General features: G+C 49.8%; 1 protein-coding gene across 2 annotated transcripts; it reads right to left on the minus strand.

Moving 5' to 3' along the window:
* Window positions 1,779-13,568, minus strand: CRYBB1 (crystallin beta B1). 2 transcript variants are annotated; one of them, XM_013982998.2, is made up of 6 exons: window positions 13,398-13,541; window positions 12,681-12,693; window positions 11,514-11,632; window positions 7,431-7,563; window positions 4,092-4,234; window positions 1,779-2,035 (listed from the first exon to the last, which is right to left on the minus strand). In XM_013982998.2, exons 1-6 carry the CDS (start codon window positions 13,511-13,513, stop codon window positions 1,852-1,854), a joined length of 708 nt encoding a protein of 235 aa, XP_013838452.1. In that variant the 5' UTR covers window positions 13,514-13,541; the 3' UTR covers window positions 1,779-1,851.

Raw genomic sequence — 18,642 nt, forward strand, 5'->3', positions numbered from 1 at the left:
CTTTTTAGTCTTTGTTTAAATCAGGGAGAAGCATCTCAGTTTGGGCAAGCATGTCTTTCAGCCCTCTCTCCGACACTTGCTAACTACTCATTTTCTTCAAGAGTAAGCAGGCTGCAGCCTGAAAACCCTGAGCCAGCAGTGGTGTCTGCTGAGAATTCGATACTTGGCCTTCTGTAATTGTATTTACTTATGTGACGGCTTTCTATCTATGGCATCTGATGCTGATTTTCCACATCCCATAGTGTTATAAAGTTTCATTTACAAATCAATCTGTTTACGCACACAGTATTGTCTATTTGAAGAAAAATATTAGGTAAGTAACCGAAAAGATGGTAAATAGAGCAGGCAAAAACATCAGGAACATGGTAGACAAAAGAAGAGAATTTGAAATAACAGATTGAGTTCCCATCTTGGCTCAGTGGATTAAGAACCCAGCTAGTATCCATGAGGACGTGGGTTTGATTCCTGGCCTTACTCAGTGGGTTAAGTATCTGGCATTGCCGTGAACTGTGGTGTGGGTTGCAAATGCAGCTTGGATCCTGCGTTACTCTGGCTGTGGAGTAGCCCGGCACCTACAGCTCCTATTCAACCTCTAGCCTGGGAAACTCCATAAGCCATCGCTGTGGCCCTAAAAAGCAAAAGCAAAAGGGTGTGAAGAAAAGGGAACCCTATGACACTGTTGGTGGGAATATAAATTGGTGCAACCACTGTGGAAAACAGAATGGAGATTCCTCAGAAAACTAAAAATAGAATTACTATTTGATCCAGCAATCCCACTCCTGTGCAACTATCCGGAAAAAAAACAGGACTTGAAAAGATACATGTACTCCAATGTTCATTGCAGCACTATGTACGATGCCCATTGACAGAGGAGTGGATAAAGAAGATGTGGTACATATATGTACACGATGGAATATTACTCAGTTACTAAAAGGAAAGAAATAACAACATTTGCAGCAACATGGATGGACCTAGAAATTATCATGCTAAGTGAAGTCAGTCAGACAGTGAGACACCAACATCATATGCTATCACCTACATGTGGAATCTAAAAAAAGGACACAGTGAACTTTGTAGAACAGACACTGACTCACAGACTTTGAAAACTTGTGGTTTCCAAATGAGACAGGTTGGGGAGTGGGGGGATGGGCTGGGGTTTGGGATGGAAATGCTATAAAATTTGGTTGTGATGATTGTTATACAACTATAAATGTAATAAAATTCATCAAGTAATAAAAAGAAAGAAAGAAAAAGAAAAAGAAAAACACAGATTTGTTTAAAAGTGTGCCTCTGGAACCAGACTGCCTGGATCCAAAGAAATCTTAACTTGATAGCTGTGTGACCTTGGGCAAGTCACTTTCCCTCTCAGAGCCTCAACTTCCTCCCCTGTTAAACAGGAACAATTGTATAATACCAACCGCCTGGAATAGTCTAAAATGGTGTATTAAGAGAATATAAAGAACTTAGTGGTGCTTGCTACTTTTTTTTTTTCTTTTTTGACCACCATGAGGCATATGGAACTCCCAGGCCAGGGATCAGATCTGAGTCACAGTCTTGATCTAAGCCACAGTTGCTGCAATGCTGGATCCTTAACACACTGTGCTGAGCCAGGGATTGAACCTGCATCCCAGTTCTCCCAAGAAGCCACCAATCTTGTGCCACAGTGGGAACTCCTGCTCTTTTTCTTATTATTATAATTATCAAGGCTGGGGGAAGTCACATGCCAGCAATGAGAGGTGGACATTGAGGGACGCATCTGTTCACAGATCCAGGAGACATTTTAGCTTCAGGAATTTTTATTTGCACAAGGATGAGCCTGAGGAAGGGTGGGGAGAAGAGCGGAGTGCGAACTCACTTGGGGGGCTCAGCAGCCAGGACGGGGAAGCAGCCTTCACGGTGCCACTGTCTGTCACGCAGACGGCGCACAGCCTGCATCTGGGGCTGGAAGGCCCCCCAGTCGTTCCAGTGCCGGAAGTCACCAGGTTCCAGGAGGTACTGGTACCCGCGGTAGCCAGGATACTGATAGCCGACCCAGCTGGGAGGAAAGCAAGAAGGACAGCATGGAGATGGCCAGCCTCACTGCCTGGTACCCAGACCTGTACCTGGACCAGCCAGCTCTCCATGCATCCCTGCCTTCTGCTCTCCATCCCTCGCCTGTGAGGGCTTGGGTCACCTGGGGCCTTCTCTCTCCTGGCTCTGCCTCTTCCAGCTGGCTTCTGACTCGCTTTGGCCAGTGATCTCACCTCTCCAACAGGCCTCAGTTTTCTCCTCTAGAAAGTGGGAGGTCATGGTAGCTGGCATACGAGGGTGTTTGGGGAACCAAATAGGAACCTGCATCTACAGTACTTCCTAATTAGACCGCCTGTGCATGGCAGGGAGAGTAATACACATCCCACTGAAAGTGGTGGCCCGGAGCTCAGAGACTGGGATCAAAGGAAGTGAAGACAGAGCTTGGGGGCTGGTTAGCAATGAGGCAGAGAAGAAGGGGAGCCTTGTTTCCAAAAAAATGGTTTTCTTTGTTTTTGTTTTTTTTGGGTTTTTTGTTTGTTTGTTTGGTTGTTTTGTGTGTGTGTGTGTGTGTGTGTGTGTGTGTGTTTTGGTGTGGTTTTTAGGGCCACACTCGCAGCATATGGAGGTTCCCAGGCTAGGGGTCAAATTGGAGCTGTAGCTGTCAGCCTACACCACAGCCATAGCAACGCCAGATCTGAGCCATAGCAATGCCAGATCTGTGACCTACACCAAAGCTCATGGCAGTGCAGGATCCTTAACCCACTGAGTGGAGTCAGAGACTGAACCTGTGTCCTCATGCATCCTAGTCAGATTCGTTTCCACTGAGCCACCAAGACAGGAACTCCCCCAGAAACCTTCCTTCTGACCTCCCGTGTGGACCATCTCTTACTGATTATTGTTGGATTTCACCTCACAGGTGTATTTACATCTCCCTGCTGGATGCATATGGCCCTTGGAAGCAGAAACTAAGCCTTATTCATCTCTCCCTCCCCACCGTGAACAGCACAGAGCCCAGCTCAGAATGTTTAGCATTTCAGGTGGCTTAAATGCAGAGATATCAGATTTCAGGGAAGGAGAAAAGAGCAAGAAAAATGCTAGAGGGGAATTACCATTGTGGCTCTGTGGGTTACAAACCCAACTGAAAGTATCCATGAAAATGTGGATTCCATCCCTGGCCTCACTCAGTGGGTTAAGGATCTGGCATTGCTGTGAGCTGTGGTGTAGGTTGAACACGTCTCGGATCCTGCATTGCTGTGGCTGTGGCATAGGCTGGCAGTTACAGCTCCAATTCAACCCCTAGCCTGGGAACCTCCATATGCCATGGCTGTGGCCCTAAAAAGCCAAAAAAAAAAAAAAAAAAAAAAAGGAAAAAGGCCAGAGCCCCGAGGGTGTTACAGGAGCTCCATATTGCATCTAGGGGTGGAGAGAAAGATGCCTTATGTTTTCCCACAGGGGACCAGGGATGTCTGTAATGGGTGTTAGGAGGCAGGAGGATGGATAAAGTGACCTCCTTTGGGCGTCCAGGCCTTTCCTGTGTTCTCATGGACATGAGGTCATGGGGCTCTGTTTTGAAAGCTTCAAATCCTGAGAGTTCAGAGTAGAGTGCCCTTTGAGATCAGGGAGTCTGGTGTGCCCACTGTATAGATGGAAAGACTGAGACCCAGAGAGGGTGTGTGGCTCACCCAGGTTCCACAACACATCCTCCACAGGGTCAAGGCCCTTTCACTACCCCGTCTCACCTCTCTGATGTCATCCTGCTCCTGTCCCCAGGGGCTCCAATTTCCTTAATATTCGCCTTCCCTAAACACATCAGACTCATCTGCCCGCAACAACTCTGCCCCCTGTACTTAATTATTCCTCCAACCACTATTCTCTCCACCTTCCTTCTTTTTAGAACCAATTGCTCCATGTGTTTACACTGACATGTAATCCTCAACATACAACTCCACACCCCGGAGGAGTGAAGCTCTCTTGCTGGGATCCCAGTCACATAGCAGTGGTATAATTTGGGAAGAGCCGGGGCCTTTCCTGGACGTCTGAGCCTAAAGCAGGGGGTAAGAGCCTGGCAGAGGGATGCTTACGTTCCACTGGAGACCCTCACGCTGCCCACACGGTCACAGAAGCCATAGACCCAGAGACTGGGCACGTCATCCTCCTGGATCTCCATGGTGTTGCCCTTGAAGTTGGCACCTTCAAACAGGCAGAGCTTGTGTTCCTGGGCATCCTGGGGGAGGAGACAGTGGGTCAGGACTGTGAAGTGTGACTGGGGCAAAGAGAAGTAACTTAACGGGGCCTCCTGAGTGTGGAGACAGAGGTAACTGAGTCTGCTCAGGACGGCCACCGTGGGACTCATCCAGTATTGTTGCTGTCCTGCCTGGAAGTGCCCTCCCCATCTGGAAAAAGGATATATCAGCCTCTACTTCCTGGAGTTAATCCATACAGAGCACTTAGTGCAATGCCTGGCTAGCACCAAGTGCTCCAAAAAAATTATTCATTATTTTCATGCTGATGATCAAGGAGGCAAAGGCTCAGAGAGGTCAAGATTCTTGATCAATGTCACACAGCCAGTGAGGGGCAGAACTTTCCAAAGAGGCATTTCTTTTTTTTTTTTTTTAATTTTTTTTTGTCTTTTGTCTTTTTGTTGTTGTTGTTGTTATTGTTGCTATTTCTTGGGCCGCTCCCGCGGCATATGGAGGTTCCCAGGCTAGGGGTTGAATCGGAGCTGTAGCCACCAGCCTACGCCAGAGCCACAGCAACGCAGGATCCGAGCCGCGTCTGCAACCTACACCACAGCTCACGGCAACGCCGGATCGTTAACCTACTGAGCAAGGGCAGGGATCGAACCCGCAACCTCATGGTTCCTAGTCGGATTCGTTAACCACTGCGCCACGACGGGAACTCCCCAAAGAGGCATTTCATTCCTTCCATCCCACCTTGCTCTCCACTCCCCTCCACTCCCTCTGCTGCAGCCACACCAGCCCCTTTTTCATTCCTTGGCCACGTCCAGTCTATCCTCGCTCTGGGGCCTTTGCATCACTACTCCCTGGAAGGCTGTTCACAAGGCTGCTGGATCCCCATCCTTTGGCAGCTATCTCCTCTGATTGCCCCAACCACAGCCACCCCTTCCCCAACATCAGAGCCCCAGTTTCCTTGTCCCCTTTCCTAGCACGCTGCATGGTGCCGTGTAACACGTACCACGTACCACGGGCATTTGCCATTATAAATCGGCTTCAGTGATTAGGTTTTCAATAGCTGCCTCCCACAAGGGCAGGGACCTTTTCTATCCCAAGTACAGTTGCACACCCAGAGCATGCGACAGAGTCTCTGCAGTCAAATGCATGGCTATAAGTGCAGGATGGTAGAGTGAGATCCCTCTAGCTTCCCAGGAGAGAGAGCTGGAAAGGAGTCAGGGAAGCCAGCAGTGGGGGTTGGAAGTGACCAGGTAAGGGAGGATGGTGAGCAGGCAGGGACAGAGAGAAGGGATTATACCGGCGGCTCTCAGTCCTTGGCTACCCAGGCAGAGACCAACTAGCAGGTGTGAAAAAGATATCAGTGTCTGTGACTCAGCCCCAGAGATGTGGATTTAATTGGTCTGGAGTGGGGGTCAGGTACAGGGATTTTTTTTTTCTTTTAGTGGGGGGGGGGTGCTGTGCCTGCAGCATATGGAAATTCCTAAGCCAGGGATCCAACCCTTGATCCCAAGCCACAGCAGTGACAATGCTGGATCCTAACCTGCTGAGCCACCAGGGAACTCTGAGATTTTCTTCTAATAATACATATAATATTACATATATATATTTTTTGGGGGGCCACCCCATGGCATATGGAGTTCCTGGGCTAGGGACTGCAACCTACTCCATAGCTGCAGCAACGGGGGATGCTTAACCCACTGCAGTGGGCCGGGGAGCAAAACTGTGTCTCTGCTGCTACAGAGGAACACTGTTGATCCCATTGCATAGCGGGACTCCTCTAATAATATATTTAATTTAAGCAAGTATGTCTAAATGATGATAATTTTAATATGTAGCCAATATAGCCATATTACCAAGGTATTTATATATTCTTAGTTTTCTTTTTTACTATGTATTCAAAGTCTGGCATGCATATACACATCTCTATTCAGGCTAGCCAAGATTTAAGCATTTACTAGCTATATATGGCTATGGTATTGGACAGCAGAGCTCTAGAAGCTACTGGAAACATCCCAGCTGATCACTCTCCCAAATAAGGTCTGTTGGCATAGATTGCCTTGTAAGGACCACTGATGGAGAGAGAAATCTAAGAATTCTTGCAAAGGGTCTATTATTAAGGTGGATAATTCAGGCTCGAGCTCTGAGAAAAACATTGGGAATGACTGGATTGGATAATTCATTAAGATAAGTTTTGATGACAAACTTTAAGATAAGTTTGATAAACCAGCTGGCTATGGCCACTGCCAGCCTCAAATGGATATGCATGAAAATTCTTCATGAAAATTCCCATCCCTGAAGGTAGGAGTTGGTTATCCTCAGAAACCAACAGTGATGAATGAAGATGTGGCTGGTTCAGGAAGAGTCTTAATCAATCTAATTGTGGAAAAAACTGATTGGCTTGGGCATAACTCCACCTTCTTCTTGAAGTTATACTGCTTACCTTAAATATTATAAAGGGTTTCATTCAGTATTTAGTCTTTTTTTCTTTTTCAGGGCCACACCCACAGCATATGAAAGTTCCCAGGCTAGGGGTCAAGTCAGAGCTGTACCTGCTGGCCTATACCACAGCCACAGCCACAGCAACACCAGATCCGAGCCACGTCAGTGACCTATACCACAGCTCATGGCAATGCCAGATCCTTAACCCACTGAGCAAGGCCGGGGTCAAACCTGCATGCTCATGGATACTAGTTGGGCTCTTAACCTGCTGAGCCACAAGGGGAACTCCCAGTATTTAGTCTTATCATCGGGAAGTTCATAGTGCCTTTCTACCCTCTCCCTCTTCTCAGCAATCACATGAGTTTCAACCCGCATGTTTGATGTTTTTGGATGGACACGGAGATTTTTCAAAGCTCCCTGGGTGGTCTGATGTGCCCTCAGGAATTAGAAACACTCCACTAAGAGAATCAAAGGAGACAACCACTGGGAGGTTAAATACACTCTTGACAGTAGCAGAGAAGGAAAACCTGGGTTTGGTGTGTTCCATTTGCCCTAAACTCCTACCAGCGGCTGGGCTGGGCACACGAAGAGTGTATTAGGGGCACCTTATGAATTGATGAGTACAAGAGCTACTGCCCTGGGGCAACTCAGAGGCCACTGTGCCTCCCTGTCCACCACTTCCTCTTTCTCTCTCTTGCTCATCTGACTCCCTTGCTCTGTGGCCCGCAAACCTCACACTTGTCCCGCCTGCCCCACTAGTCCCCCAGGCCCAGCCCAGGAGTCACTCACCATCCTGATGGGCCGGAAGGACATGAGCCGGTCGCTGCGGTAGCTGCTCGACCATGTGTCCCATCGCGGGTACTCGCCCTTCTCCAGGATGAACATCTCGCCCCGGAAGTTGGACTGCTCAAAGGCGACCCAGCTGGATGTGACGGAGAGGGGAACGGTGGGGAGAGTCAGGAGGGTAATCATTATCAGAAGCCCCCTCCTCTCACTTGCCTTCTGATCTCCCCCTTGCAAAGCAGCCCCAGGGTCAGTGGGTTTGATCCTAGGCTATGCCACTTGCTGGCTGTGTGACCATAGGCAAGTTGCTTCACCTCTCTGAGCCTCAGCTTTCTCATAAAATATGCCTTGTTTTTCTTGAAGTTGGTACAGGATTAAATGAGATAATGTGTGTAACTATACGAGCAAAATGTTTCCCCAGATGTAGGATCTGCATACGATTTAAGTACCATGGGGGAAATAATACATAAGAGGATATTAAAAAATAAAACAAAACACAAAACCCTGATTACAGCTAGGAGAAAGTCTTTGTTGGGTACTAATATGCTTTTAACACTTACTAACTGCTCTTTGTAGCAAAGGAGGAACGGGCCATCAGCACAGATCCTTGAGCAGGCAACAGCATAATTGCACTGCTTTGTATTCACTCCATGCAACTTTTAGCCATGCCCGCAGCATGCAAAAGTTCCTGGCCCCGGGATCAAACCTGCACCACAGCAGTAATGACATTGGGTCCTTAACCCACTGAGCCACCAGGGAACTCCCTCACTATATGCACCTTTTTATGGATACCTTTTACTTAGAGCATGTGATATTAGCTTTCCATTTGTAAAAGTGGTATAAGGGTTCTTTTGATATATATTTAGTGGTGTCATAAAGGGTCTTTTTTTTTTTTTTTTTTTTTTTTTTTTGCTTTTTAGGGCAGCACTTGCAGCACATGGAGGTTCCCAGGCTAGGGGTCGAATCAGAGCTGCAGCTGCCAGCCTATGACACAGCCATAGCAACACAGCATCCAAGCCTCATCTGTGACCTACACCACAGCTCACGGCAACACCAGATCCTTAACCCACTGAGTGATCCCAGGGATCAAACCCACATCCTCATGGATACTAGTCTGATTCGTTTCTGCTGAGCCACAATGGGAACTTCCACAAAGCGTCATTTAAAATGAAATATACTCAATAAACAATAGTCCTGGAGGTATGAGGGCAAGGAGAAAATTGATACAGGTGCTTGAATCAGGTTTGGTAAAGACTGGCCTGGATACAGAGGGCAGTAATCAGGAGGAGAAATGATCATAATACTTACCTCGCAGATACCTGTGAGAATTAAATGTGATTGTATATCACTCAGTGAAGGTGCTCAGTTCTCTAAAAGGACTAATCACAAGCTTGAGGTCAAATGGGGGCTGTCTCAGTACAGCCTGACTGAGGATGGGAAGTGAGCTTGTGTCGAGGGACCAGGGATTCTGAGGAAGATAAGACGATCCCCGTTTCATAGATGAGAAGGCTAAGATGGATGGACCCCTTGAACTTTGTTCTCTTTGTGTTTAGGGGTTCTCAAGGAACAAGAGAGGGCTTGGGGACACGGACAAGAGTATCATCTCCCTGGGACCTTCCTCTATCCAGAAGAAGATATGGGAGATTGTGGGTGGGGAGGGGCTGCCACCACAGGCTGAAACAGAATGTGGTCCAGGAGCCTCAGGTCTTGTCTAAGGAATAAGCCAGCCCAGAGTGGAGCGACAGAATTGAAGACGCAGACTTATTCTTCCAGAATAGAGTTCAATCTGCCTGAGCCCTGCCTAGTCTAGAGTAGATAAAAAAGGATGAATGGATGGATGGATGGGTAAGTGGGTGGATGGATGGGTAGGTGGGTAGATGGATGGATGGGTACATGGCTGGATCTATGGATGAATGTATTGATGATGGATGGAGGGAGGGGTAAACAGAAGGATGAATAAATAGATGGAGAATGAATGGATGGATAGATAGATAGATAGATGGGGGGATGGGAAGGGAGCCTGGGAAGATGGTGCCATGTAGGAAGTAAGAGCATATGGACTTTGGAAACAGACAGACCTGAGTTCTAATTCTGGTTTAGCATTTTTTTTTTCTTTCTGCGTGACTTTGGGTACATCACTTAAGCTTGTCAAGCCTCAGAAAAGAAGAAGAAACTATTGCATCTACCCTGTCAGGAGGTTATGAGGGTCTAAAAGAAAAAGCAGGATAAGTAATATCTTTCGTGATTAAAGAGGGAGGGAAGCTGGTGGAGGTCTGAGCTCAGAGAAAGACAGACACGGATGTGGTCTTGCCCTGCTGCCCACCCTCCCCCCAAACTGTCTTGTTCAGAAGTCAAAATGCCCTGTGAAGACCTGTTATTTGAGTGAGGAATTGACAGTATTGACTTTAGTGCCTTTTCTCATCTCATTTGAGTCTGAGGAGCAAGGAGCGAGGAAGGGCAGGAATCTTAATTTATAGATCTGGAAACTGAGGCGCAGGGGGGTTGAGGCCCTGGTCTAAAGTCGCATGATGGTGTCGGATGTCAGTTGAGGTCTCCCCTCCCCACTGGTGTGAGGGGGGACCTCTCCTCCCTCCCCCCCACCTCACTCTCCCTTCTCTTTTTCCATCACTGTTCCTCCCACGGCCCTACTGGTGCTGACACAGACCCAGGGCCCTGGACCACAAGCTCTTTCCTCTCTCCATCAGGCGCATCCCCAGAGCACACGCCAAAGACCAGCTGCATCTTTGTTCCAGGAGAAATACTCTGTGTTTGAGTCACTGATACCGAAAAAAGCCTGAAAACCCAAACTCGCCACATCCTGCAGCTTCTGTTCCCAGCTGGGCTCTGAGTCTGAAGGTGGGGCTGAGGTTTCCAGCCTACTAGGGCCCAGGGTGACTTGGCTCAACTCGCAAAGCAACAGGGAGGGTCAATAACCATCATAGCCCCCTGCCGTGCTTGCCCACCCCTGCCCCAAATTGCCAGGGCCATGCTGCATTATCTCCTCCAGACCTTAGAATCATCTAGCGGAGGGTAGTGGGGACCATCGCTCTGCCCATTTCAGAGATGAGGAAACTGAGGCTCAGAACTGAAAAAGGCCTGTCTATCTCAAAGTCCATCTCTGTTCTTTGTACTGCCCAGGATGCTGGGCGAACAGGCTGATCACAACCCTTGGTGGCTGTTTTGCTGGAGAAACAGGAGGAAAGGAGCCCACTGGGTCTTGTCCTGGGGCTGGCATAGGGGTTGAAGTTGGTGCAGCCACGATGTCCAAAAGACAATTATTCCTGCTTTATATGGGGGTCACTAAGGCCCAGAGAAGCCCAGAATAAGGGGCACGCTGTGCTGCATGGTGATAAAAGCATGTGGATGAAACTGATCAACCTGACTTGGACCCAGGCTCTGCCTCTGACCATTAGGGACTCTGCCCAAGGAACTTAGCCCCTGTGAGCCTCAGTTTCCCCCTCTGTCAAAGGGGAATAAGAACAATCCCTCCCTCATACGGCATTGTGCAATCATCTAGGTAAAGCCCTCAGTTAGCGCCTGGTACCTAATGGTACTCAGCATATGCTTATTATTACCTTAAGGCTGCTTGAAGCCCGGGAGAGGGGACACCTAATGGAAACCTGGCTCTCTGGCCTCCTTCTGCCATGAGTGACAGGAGGGGCTCCTTCTATAGCAGAAACAACATTTCACTGGAGCCTAGAATCATGATTTACTGTTGGCGTGACTTTATGCTAATCAAATCACCTCTCTGAACCTCAGTTTCATCACCTGTAAAATGGGAAGGAGAATAATGCCTCTCTTTCTTTTCTCTTGGGTTTGAAACAAGTACTGGAAAGAAGGTACAGTTGGCCCCCCTATCCATGGATTCAGCATCCATGGATACAGAGGTCCAGCTGTACTACGTGCACAATCTTATACAAGGAACTTGAACATCCATGGAATTATATCAAGAGATGACTGCATGTGTCTCTGCTAGCACAGTGACAGACACAGGGTGGGGCAGGTGGCCAGTAAATGGCAGCTACTGTTGTTTGGTCATGATTATTTTACCATGACCTTGTAATGCCCCCTTCTCCACCCAATACTCACGGTCCTGAGGTGACAATGATGCTGCGCACTCGGTCAAAGCCCCGGTCTCCCAGGTTCAAGCACTCCCCGGAGAATTCCACCCGCCGGCCCTGGAAGTTCTCTTGCTCAAAGACCACCAGCTGCAGGAGAGACGCCCCCATGCAGAGGGGGCAAAGTGAGGGGGAAGTACCACCAAACTGGAGAGGCTCCATGCCAAATATGCTTTAAGCCTATACGTAGATAAAAGCAGGCTATGCCCAGATCACATGGGAGCTTGCCATGAGCCAAGGTCTATGACATGACCCTGTCCTGCCTTCCCTCCACTTCTGAACTTCGTATCTGTACCATCCTTAGGAACTGATGGATCTTTCTTCCAGACCTTTATCCATGCTGTTCCTCCTGCCTGGAATGCCCGCTCCATCACACAGCCCCATCCTGGAGCTCATGTCCTCTGCCTTGTTCTAGGTTCAGACATCACCTCCTCCAGGAAGTCTTCCCTGATACCATCTCCTCAGGTGAGCTTGGTCAAGTGCCCGCCCTCACTGGGCTCATCCCATCAGCAGCACAAGTAATATACTACACAGTCAGTGCTGCTTTGCTGCTGGGTCTCTCTATGCACCCCTCTCCCCTTCACTTGGCCCCTCCAAAAAAAGACCAATGGGCTGGATCCAGTTCTGTATCTCCCAGGTCCATTTCCTGCCACAGAGCTGATGCTGGTGCCAGTCTACCCACCAAACCATAGGGGAAGCCAGAAGCAGGTGCCCCTGTATAAACATGGGCTCGCTCCCTCCTCTCACTAAGCATCAAATTTTGGGTTTTACTCGCCTTTTGTCCCAAGTTGGGAAAATTTTGCCATTCACTTGAACAGAGCCAAGTGCTGGCCTTCTCTGAGCCTGTTTCCCAGCTGTAAAAGGCAGGGAGGGTCACATACCCAGGCTTTTCACTCCTACACCTATCCGCCCAAGAGAAACTCCTTGGTGTGCCCGGAAACACAGCAAAGCTAGCACCCACCCAGATGAGCATCAGGAGGGATGGTCACACTTTGAAACATCGCACAGCGACCCAAACCAATGACCACAGCAGTGCTCAACGGTATGAATGACTATTAGAAATCTCATAGGGAGTAAAAAGAAAAACAATGACATACAGTGTATTTCAGTAAGTTAAAAACAAAGTATAAACACATACCTTTACAGGAACACTGCATCAGAGTACACAAAAAAGCAAGCAAGCAGATGATGGAACGATGGACTGGCGTGAGGATGGCAGTTGCCTCCAGTAGGGGAGGAGGGTGATGGGCTCACAGGGGCGGGGTGGGGTGGGGAGTGGAGTGGTGGGGATGGGGGTGGGGGTAGAGTTGGGGGGTGGGAGGCACTTTGGATTTAGTGAATGTTTACCAAATCCTGGCTTTTCATATATAAGTGGTGGGTTTGCAGGTGCATGTTGTATTATTAAAAATTAAATAGAAATGAACCCATTAGTTAAACGACTACATAATTAAAAGCTGGCCATGTGTGGACCGCACGCGAGCGTGTCATGAACCAAGGGTGGTGCAATGACCCAGTTCTGTGTCCCCGAGGTTGAAACCCAACCTAACCCAATCCCAGGGGACTGGATGCCTTGCTTTCCAGGCGCATTTTCAGCCTGACCAACCGCTGGGAACACCTTTCAGGAGCATCTGAGGCTGTCCCTCTGCCTTAGAAAACCTGTCGGGACAGGCATTACCTACTGCTAAACCAGCCCGCTTTCTTGCTTTCTTTTCTCCTGTTTCTTGCTTGACAAACTCCCCAGCAGGTGCAAGCCGGGTGGGCAGACCGGCTGGAGAGGGCGGGGAAGAGGGGGAGGGAAAGGGAGGAGAGAGAGGAAGCACGCGGGTGGAGCCCAGTCCCTGGCCCAGGTCCGCACCTTGTAGCTCCCGGGAGGCAGGTCCCCTTTGGCAGCGGGCATTGGCTGGGCTGGAGCCTGGGCGGGGCCGGAGCCCGGGGCTGGTCCGGGGGGCGGGGCCCCCTTCCCCTTCCCATCAGGCCCTGGGTTCACCGCAGCTGTGGCCGAGGCCTTGACCGCAGGCTGAGACATGGTTCCCACCTGCAAAAATCTGTGAAGAAACCTTCGGCCTGGGTTCACTCAGGGGCGGCACCCTCAAGCTGCCTCCTGGCTCGCATCCCCCATCCCCCGGTATATTCAGGCTTTTTTGAATTCTTGTCCCCTCTTCTTCGAAAGCCTTGAGGTTTTCTGTCCCGATAGTTAAGGGTTTCCTGGCTGGGAACCACTCTTTCCGCGTTATGCCTTCTTTCGGGCTAATGACTTTGACATGCTTCCATCAGCCCTGTCCGCCCTTCTACCTTGCGTCCCCCTGCTACGTCTTTGCTTTGCCCCCTGGAGTCACTCTCCATGCTTCATACCATTTATCACACTTCTTGTGTATGTGATAAATGGGCAACTTCATTTTGCCTCAGCAGATTCATAACAAGAAGCACCATTTGGGAGAGTCCACATTCATGAACAAATGCATCTGTCCCTCACCATGAACTCATGAAGGAGCAGCTAGATTATCTCCTCTGAGCAACCTGAGGCTCAGAGAGGGGAGGTGACCTGCCCAAGTCCACACAGCTCCTAAGTGGTAGGACTCCAATGTCTTTCTATTTTTTTTTTTTCTTCTTTTCTTTCTTTTTTTTTTCTTCTTTTCTTTCTTTCTTTCTTTCTTTTTTTTTAAGAGCTGCACTGGCAGCATATGGAAGTTCCCAGGCTTCAGAGCTGTAGCTGCCGGCCTACACCATGGCCATAGTAACACGAGATCTGAGCCGTGTGTATGACCTACAGCAGCTCACAGGAATGCAGGATCCCTGAGCAAAGCCAGGGCTTGAAACCTGAGTCCTCATGGATACTAGTCGGGTTTGTTACTGCCACAGTGGCAGTGCAACGGGGACTCTGCAGGACTCCTATTTCAACTCAAGCAGACAAACCCAGCAACCAGGCTTTGCCAGATCCTTATTCTGACTTATTCATCCTTCCATCTCCAGCACCTGGCTCAGCACTGGGCACATGGAGATGCTCAACTAACATTTGTTCAAGAGATTGAATGAATGTACGTTCCTCTCTCCCATCCTGGTTAAACTGCCACCTCTGGCACTGTCTGGGGATGAGTAGGGTGGGGGGTGGGCAGACACAGGCCTGGGACTGGGGTGGAAAGGAGGACAGTTTAGTGTGGGTCCGGGTTCTAAAAGGAGGGATGTGGCTGTGTAGGCGTTGGGTGGAGAGGGCTTTGGTCAATTCCAGTGGCTCCTTGTTATCTTGGAGTCATGGACACTTTGAGTGTTGGAAGAACTCCTTGTCCTGGTCCCAAGGGGAAAAACGTCCTCTTTAATTTTGGAGACAGTTACCAGGGAGTCCAAGACCCTCTGGCAGCAGATTCCAGAACACTTTCTGTTAGGAAGAGCTGCTTGGGGCAAGCAGATCCCTGCCCTGACAAAGGCTGTTGTGACCCTGGGTTGCCTTGCCCACCATGGGCAGGCCAGACATCTGGGCCACATCCGTGGCTTCCAGGCTCTTACTTATCCCACATCCCTGGAAGTCAGTCTGTGACTCAACGTTCCCCTGGGTGGGTAGCTGGGTTCCTTCCTGGAGATGCGGTTAATTCCATCAATATCCTCTCTCTCTCAACATCCCCTCCTCATTTCTCTCCCCCCCCTCCGCCCCCGCCTTTCTTTCTTTTTTTTTTTTGAGGGGGGTGTGCCACACCTAGGCCTATGAAAGTTCCCAGGCCAGGGATTGAACCAGAGCCATCACAGCGACCTGAGCTGCTACAGTGACAACACTGGATCCTTAACCTACTGCTCCACTGGGGAACTCCCTCCCTGCCTTTATTTCTGTCTACTTCTCTCTGTGCCTACCCTTCTGCCTCCCAGTACCTCCCAGTACCTCTGCATCTCTCTCTCTCTCTGTTCTTTATCTTTCTTCTCTCTCTTTTCCTCCCTTCCTCCCTCTGCCTGTCTCTATTTTTATCTTTTCTTCTCTGTCTGCCTTTCTCCTGATAACCTGTCTCTCTGACTCCCTTCTGTCTCTGATGTCTCTGCCTCCCCTCTCCTCTCCCCTCCCCCGGGGCTCTTACAGCAGTGGGTCCCCTCTTACCTGGGGACCTGCTACTTCCTGCTGGAGGACAGGCAGGCGGGCAGGCTGGTGCATTGGGTGACTAGGGGCCGACCCCCCATTTTATAGTCTGGCAGACACCAAACCCTGTGGTCTGTGGCACAAAAGGGGAGCTGGCTCAGCAGGCCCCAGGCAGGGAGTAGGGGCCCCCCAAGCCCCAACCCAGCCAGGTTATTGCAGAGAGCAGCACTTTCCATTGTGGGCCCAGCATGCACAGCAGAAACCCTGGCCAGCAGCCACCTCGCCTGGCCTCTGCCTGGCCCCTATCCTGACGTTATGCTCTCAAACCCTGACCGGGGATGGGCCCATGGGGTCAGGGAAAGGGGGAACCCTCCGAAGGTAGGAGATCCAGGTTTGATTCCAGGCCCAGCCGCTGTGCGCTGTGTGGCTTTTGGCAAGTCTCTACCGAAAGAGACCTCCGCATCTGCAGTTACAAGTGGCACAGGTGTCCCTATGGGATATGGCAAAGAAAGGGACCACGAGCAGCTCCAAATACATTACCCTCGCCAGCTGGGTCAATTCCCAGGACAACCCCCCCCCCCTTATTTGGTCCTTTCCTTATACGCATTTGGCAGATGAGCAAAACCGGGTACAGAGAGGTCAGAGCCAGGAACCCAGGCAGGAGGGTTCAGGTGCCTCTATATTTTGTCCTCACGCTCTTGTGGCTGGCCTGACTTCCTGCTTTTAGCTCTAGTGGGAGGGATGGGGGACAGGGAATCCCTCTGTGCCCAGGTGGGCTGAACATTCAAGGCCCATGTCCTGTTCCTCTGCCCACATTTGCCCCCCCCACCCCCCAAACACATACACTTTCCTGACCTGCTTGTAGCCCCTCCCACCATTACCTGACGCCAAGGACGGAGCTGGTGGCCAAGAATATGACTGCCTGCCTCAGAGCTGCATCTGGGAAGCCCCCGGGCCAGCATTTCTTGTTACCATGCGGCTCTGGCACCAGCTAGGTCCTGGCACAGGACATGTCCTTAACCAGTCTGGAAGGACTAGGTGGTCACTTGAAGGGAGCTCGATGGAAAGCGAGGCACAGGGCAGCTGGGGGAACTGGGGTGGGAGAGAGAACTCAGGAGGCAGAGTGACAGGATAAGAGAGATGATGGAGATGGAAATGCAGAGGGGAGACGGACAGACAGACAGACAGAGATGGACATCAAATAGGATCAGAACCATGGAACAAATGCCAGAAGTCATGTGATCCAGTCCCCTCATTTCACAAATGGAGAAACTGAGGCCCTGGCAGAACAAATGACCTCAACAAGGTCATGCAGGGTGAACTTGCAGTAGAGCCAGGGCTGGGGGGACTCAGGGGTGCTCCTGGGCCAGGCTGGCCTGCAGGCTGACCCCAGAGCCCCAACTGGTGGTGGTGGTGGTGATAAGGATTCTGCTAAGGTCCTTGCTTCTTCTGTGGGGCGGGGGCGGGGGGCAGAGTCCATGGAGCCCAGCCCCACCTTGAGATCACCGTGGCCTGGGGCCAGCTCTGCCTTCTGCTCCTCCACCCCCATGACGCACCCCCTCACTTCTCAAGCCTCCCCTTCAGCCTTTCATCCTGGGCCAAGGCCTGGGACGGGGCCAGCAACCGCAGGATGGGACAGCCACTGGAGCAGGGACCAAGATGCCTGTGGTGAGGGGCCACCCACAGGTCTGGGTTTCAAGGCCAAGACGTCTGGGGCGGTTCCATGCCCCCTGAGGCAATGGGCTACCAGCCAAACGGTGCCCCTCCCCCCGCCCCCGAGGTGGGGGACAGCCCTGTCTCCCGGGCTGGGTGGCTCCACTCTGAGCTTTTGACTGGCTCAGCTTCTGTAATCCTCATTACGACAGCAGGGGTTCGGGGATGAATTGTCTTTGCAGATGAGAAAACTGAGGCAGATCCCCTTCCCCACTCTCAGCCCACTTCCTCAACTGCAACATGGAATTGGGAGTCACTTTTCTTTTAAACTCCTGAACCCAGGCTCTTAAAAATGATGCTCTCTTGCTTTTATACATGTAGGCATTTCATAATAATCATTTTCCTCCATTTCACTGAAACATAACTAACCATATAGTCTAAGTGTGAGGTGTGCCTGGTAGGTCATTTTAATGTATTTATAACCTGCAGAATGATCGCCACTTCCATCTGGTCACATAGTTACCGTTTATTTTTTTTCTGGGGAGAACAGGGTAAGATCTACTCTCCTAGCAACATTCAAGCATATGATACAATGTTCTTAGCTATCTATAATCACCATGCTGTATGTTGGGTTTCCAAACGCATTAATCTTATAACTGGAAGTTTCTGCCCTTTGAGCACCGTCTCCCCGTTTGCCCAGCGCCCAGCCCCTGGCAGCTACCATTTTACTCCTCACTTCTCTGAGTTTGTCTTTTGAAGATTCCATATGTCCATGAGATCAGACGGTGTTTGTCTTTCTCTGTTGACTTATTTTACTTAGCATAATGCCCTCGAGGTCCATCCACGTTGTTGCAAATGGCAGGATTTCCTTTCTCATGGCTGAGTAATTTTCCATTGTATGTGTGTACCATGTCTCTTTTAGCCATTTATCCATTGATGGATACTTAGGTTGTTTTCATACCTTGGCTATTGTGAATCATGCCGCAATAAACATGAGAGTGCAGATGTGTCCATGGTAATCTTTTTTTTTTTTTTAATTAGCAGTGATGATGCCAGTGATAGTGGAGACACAGAATGGATGTTATTTTCCAGGGGCAGTTCTGGAACAGCAAGTTCTGTTCCTGTGTAATTCACATTTACCCTCCCAATACCCCTCTCTCTCAGGCTAAACCCGGTTTTCCTCATCATACCCATTTTACGCATGAGGAAATGGAGGCTCCGAGAGATGAAGTAACTTGCTCGAGGTTACCCAGCCAGCAAGAGGGGGACATAAATACGGGTGGTCTAGCTGCAGAGGCTGCATTCATAGCCTTTAATCTTCATGGAGACCTTTTAAGTCAAAATTATGCATTCGATAGGGTTGTCTTGACCCACCCAGGAGGGAATGATA

The sequence above is a fragment of the Sus scrofa genome, chromosome 14, assembly GCF_000003025.6.
Source record: "Sus scrofa isolate TJ Tabasco breed Duroc chromosome 14, Sscrofa11.1, whole genome shotgun sequence".
NCBI classification, from domain to species: Eukaryota; Metazoa; Chordata; class Mammalia; order Artiodactyla; family Suidae; genus Sus; species Sus scrofa.

Excerpts from the sequence above, each read along its gene's own strand:
- CRYBB1 (XM_013982998.2), bottom strand. The coding sequence starts at position 13,513 with ATGGGAAGGGGAAGGGGGCCCCGCCCCCCGGACCAGCCCCGGGCTCCG. Across the intron at positions 4,235-7,430 it reads CCTTCCGGCCCATCAGGATG|GATGCCCAGGAACACAAGCT; the intron begins GTGAGTGACTCC and ends CTCCTCCCCCAG. Across the intron at positions 2,036-4,091 it reads GTGAGGGTCTCCAGTGGAAC|CTGGGTCGGCTATCAGTATC; the intron begins GTAAGCATCCCT and ends CTTTCCTCCCAG.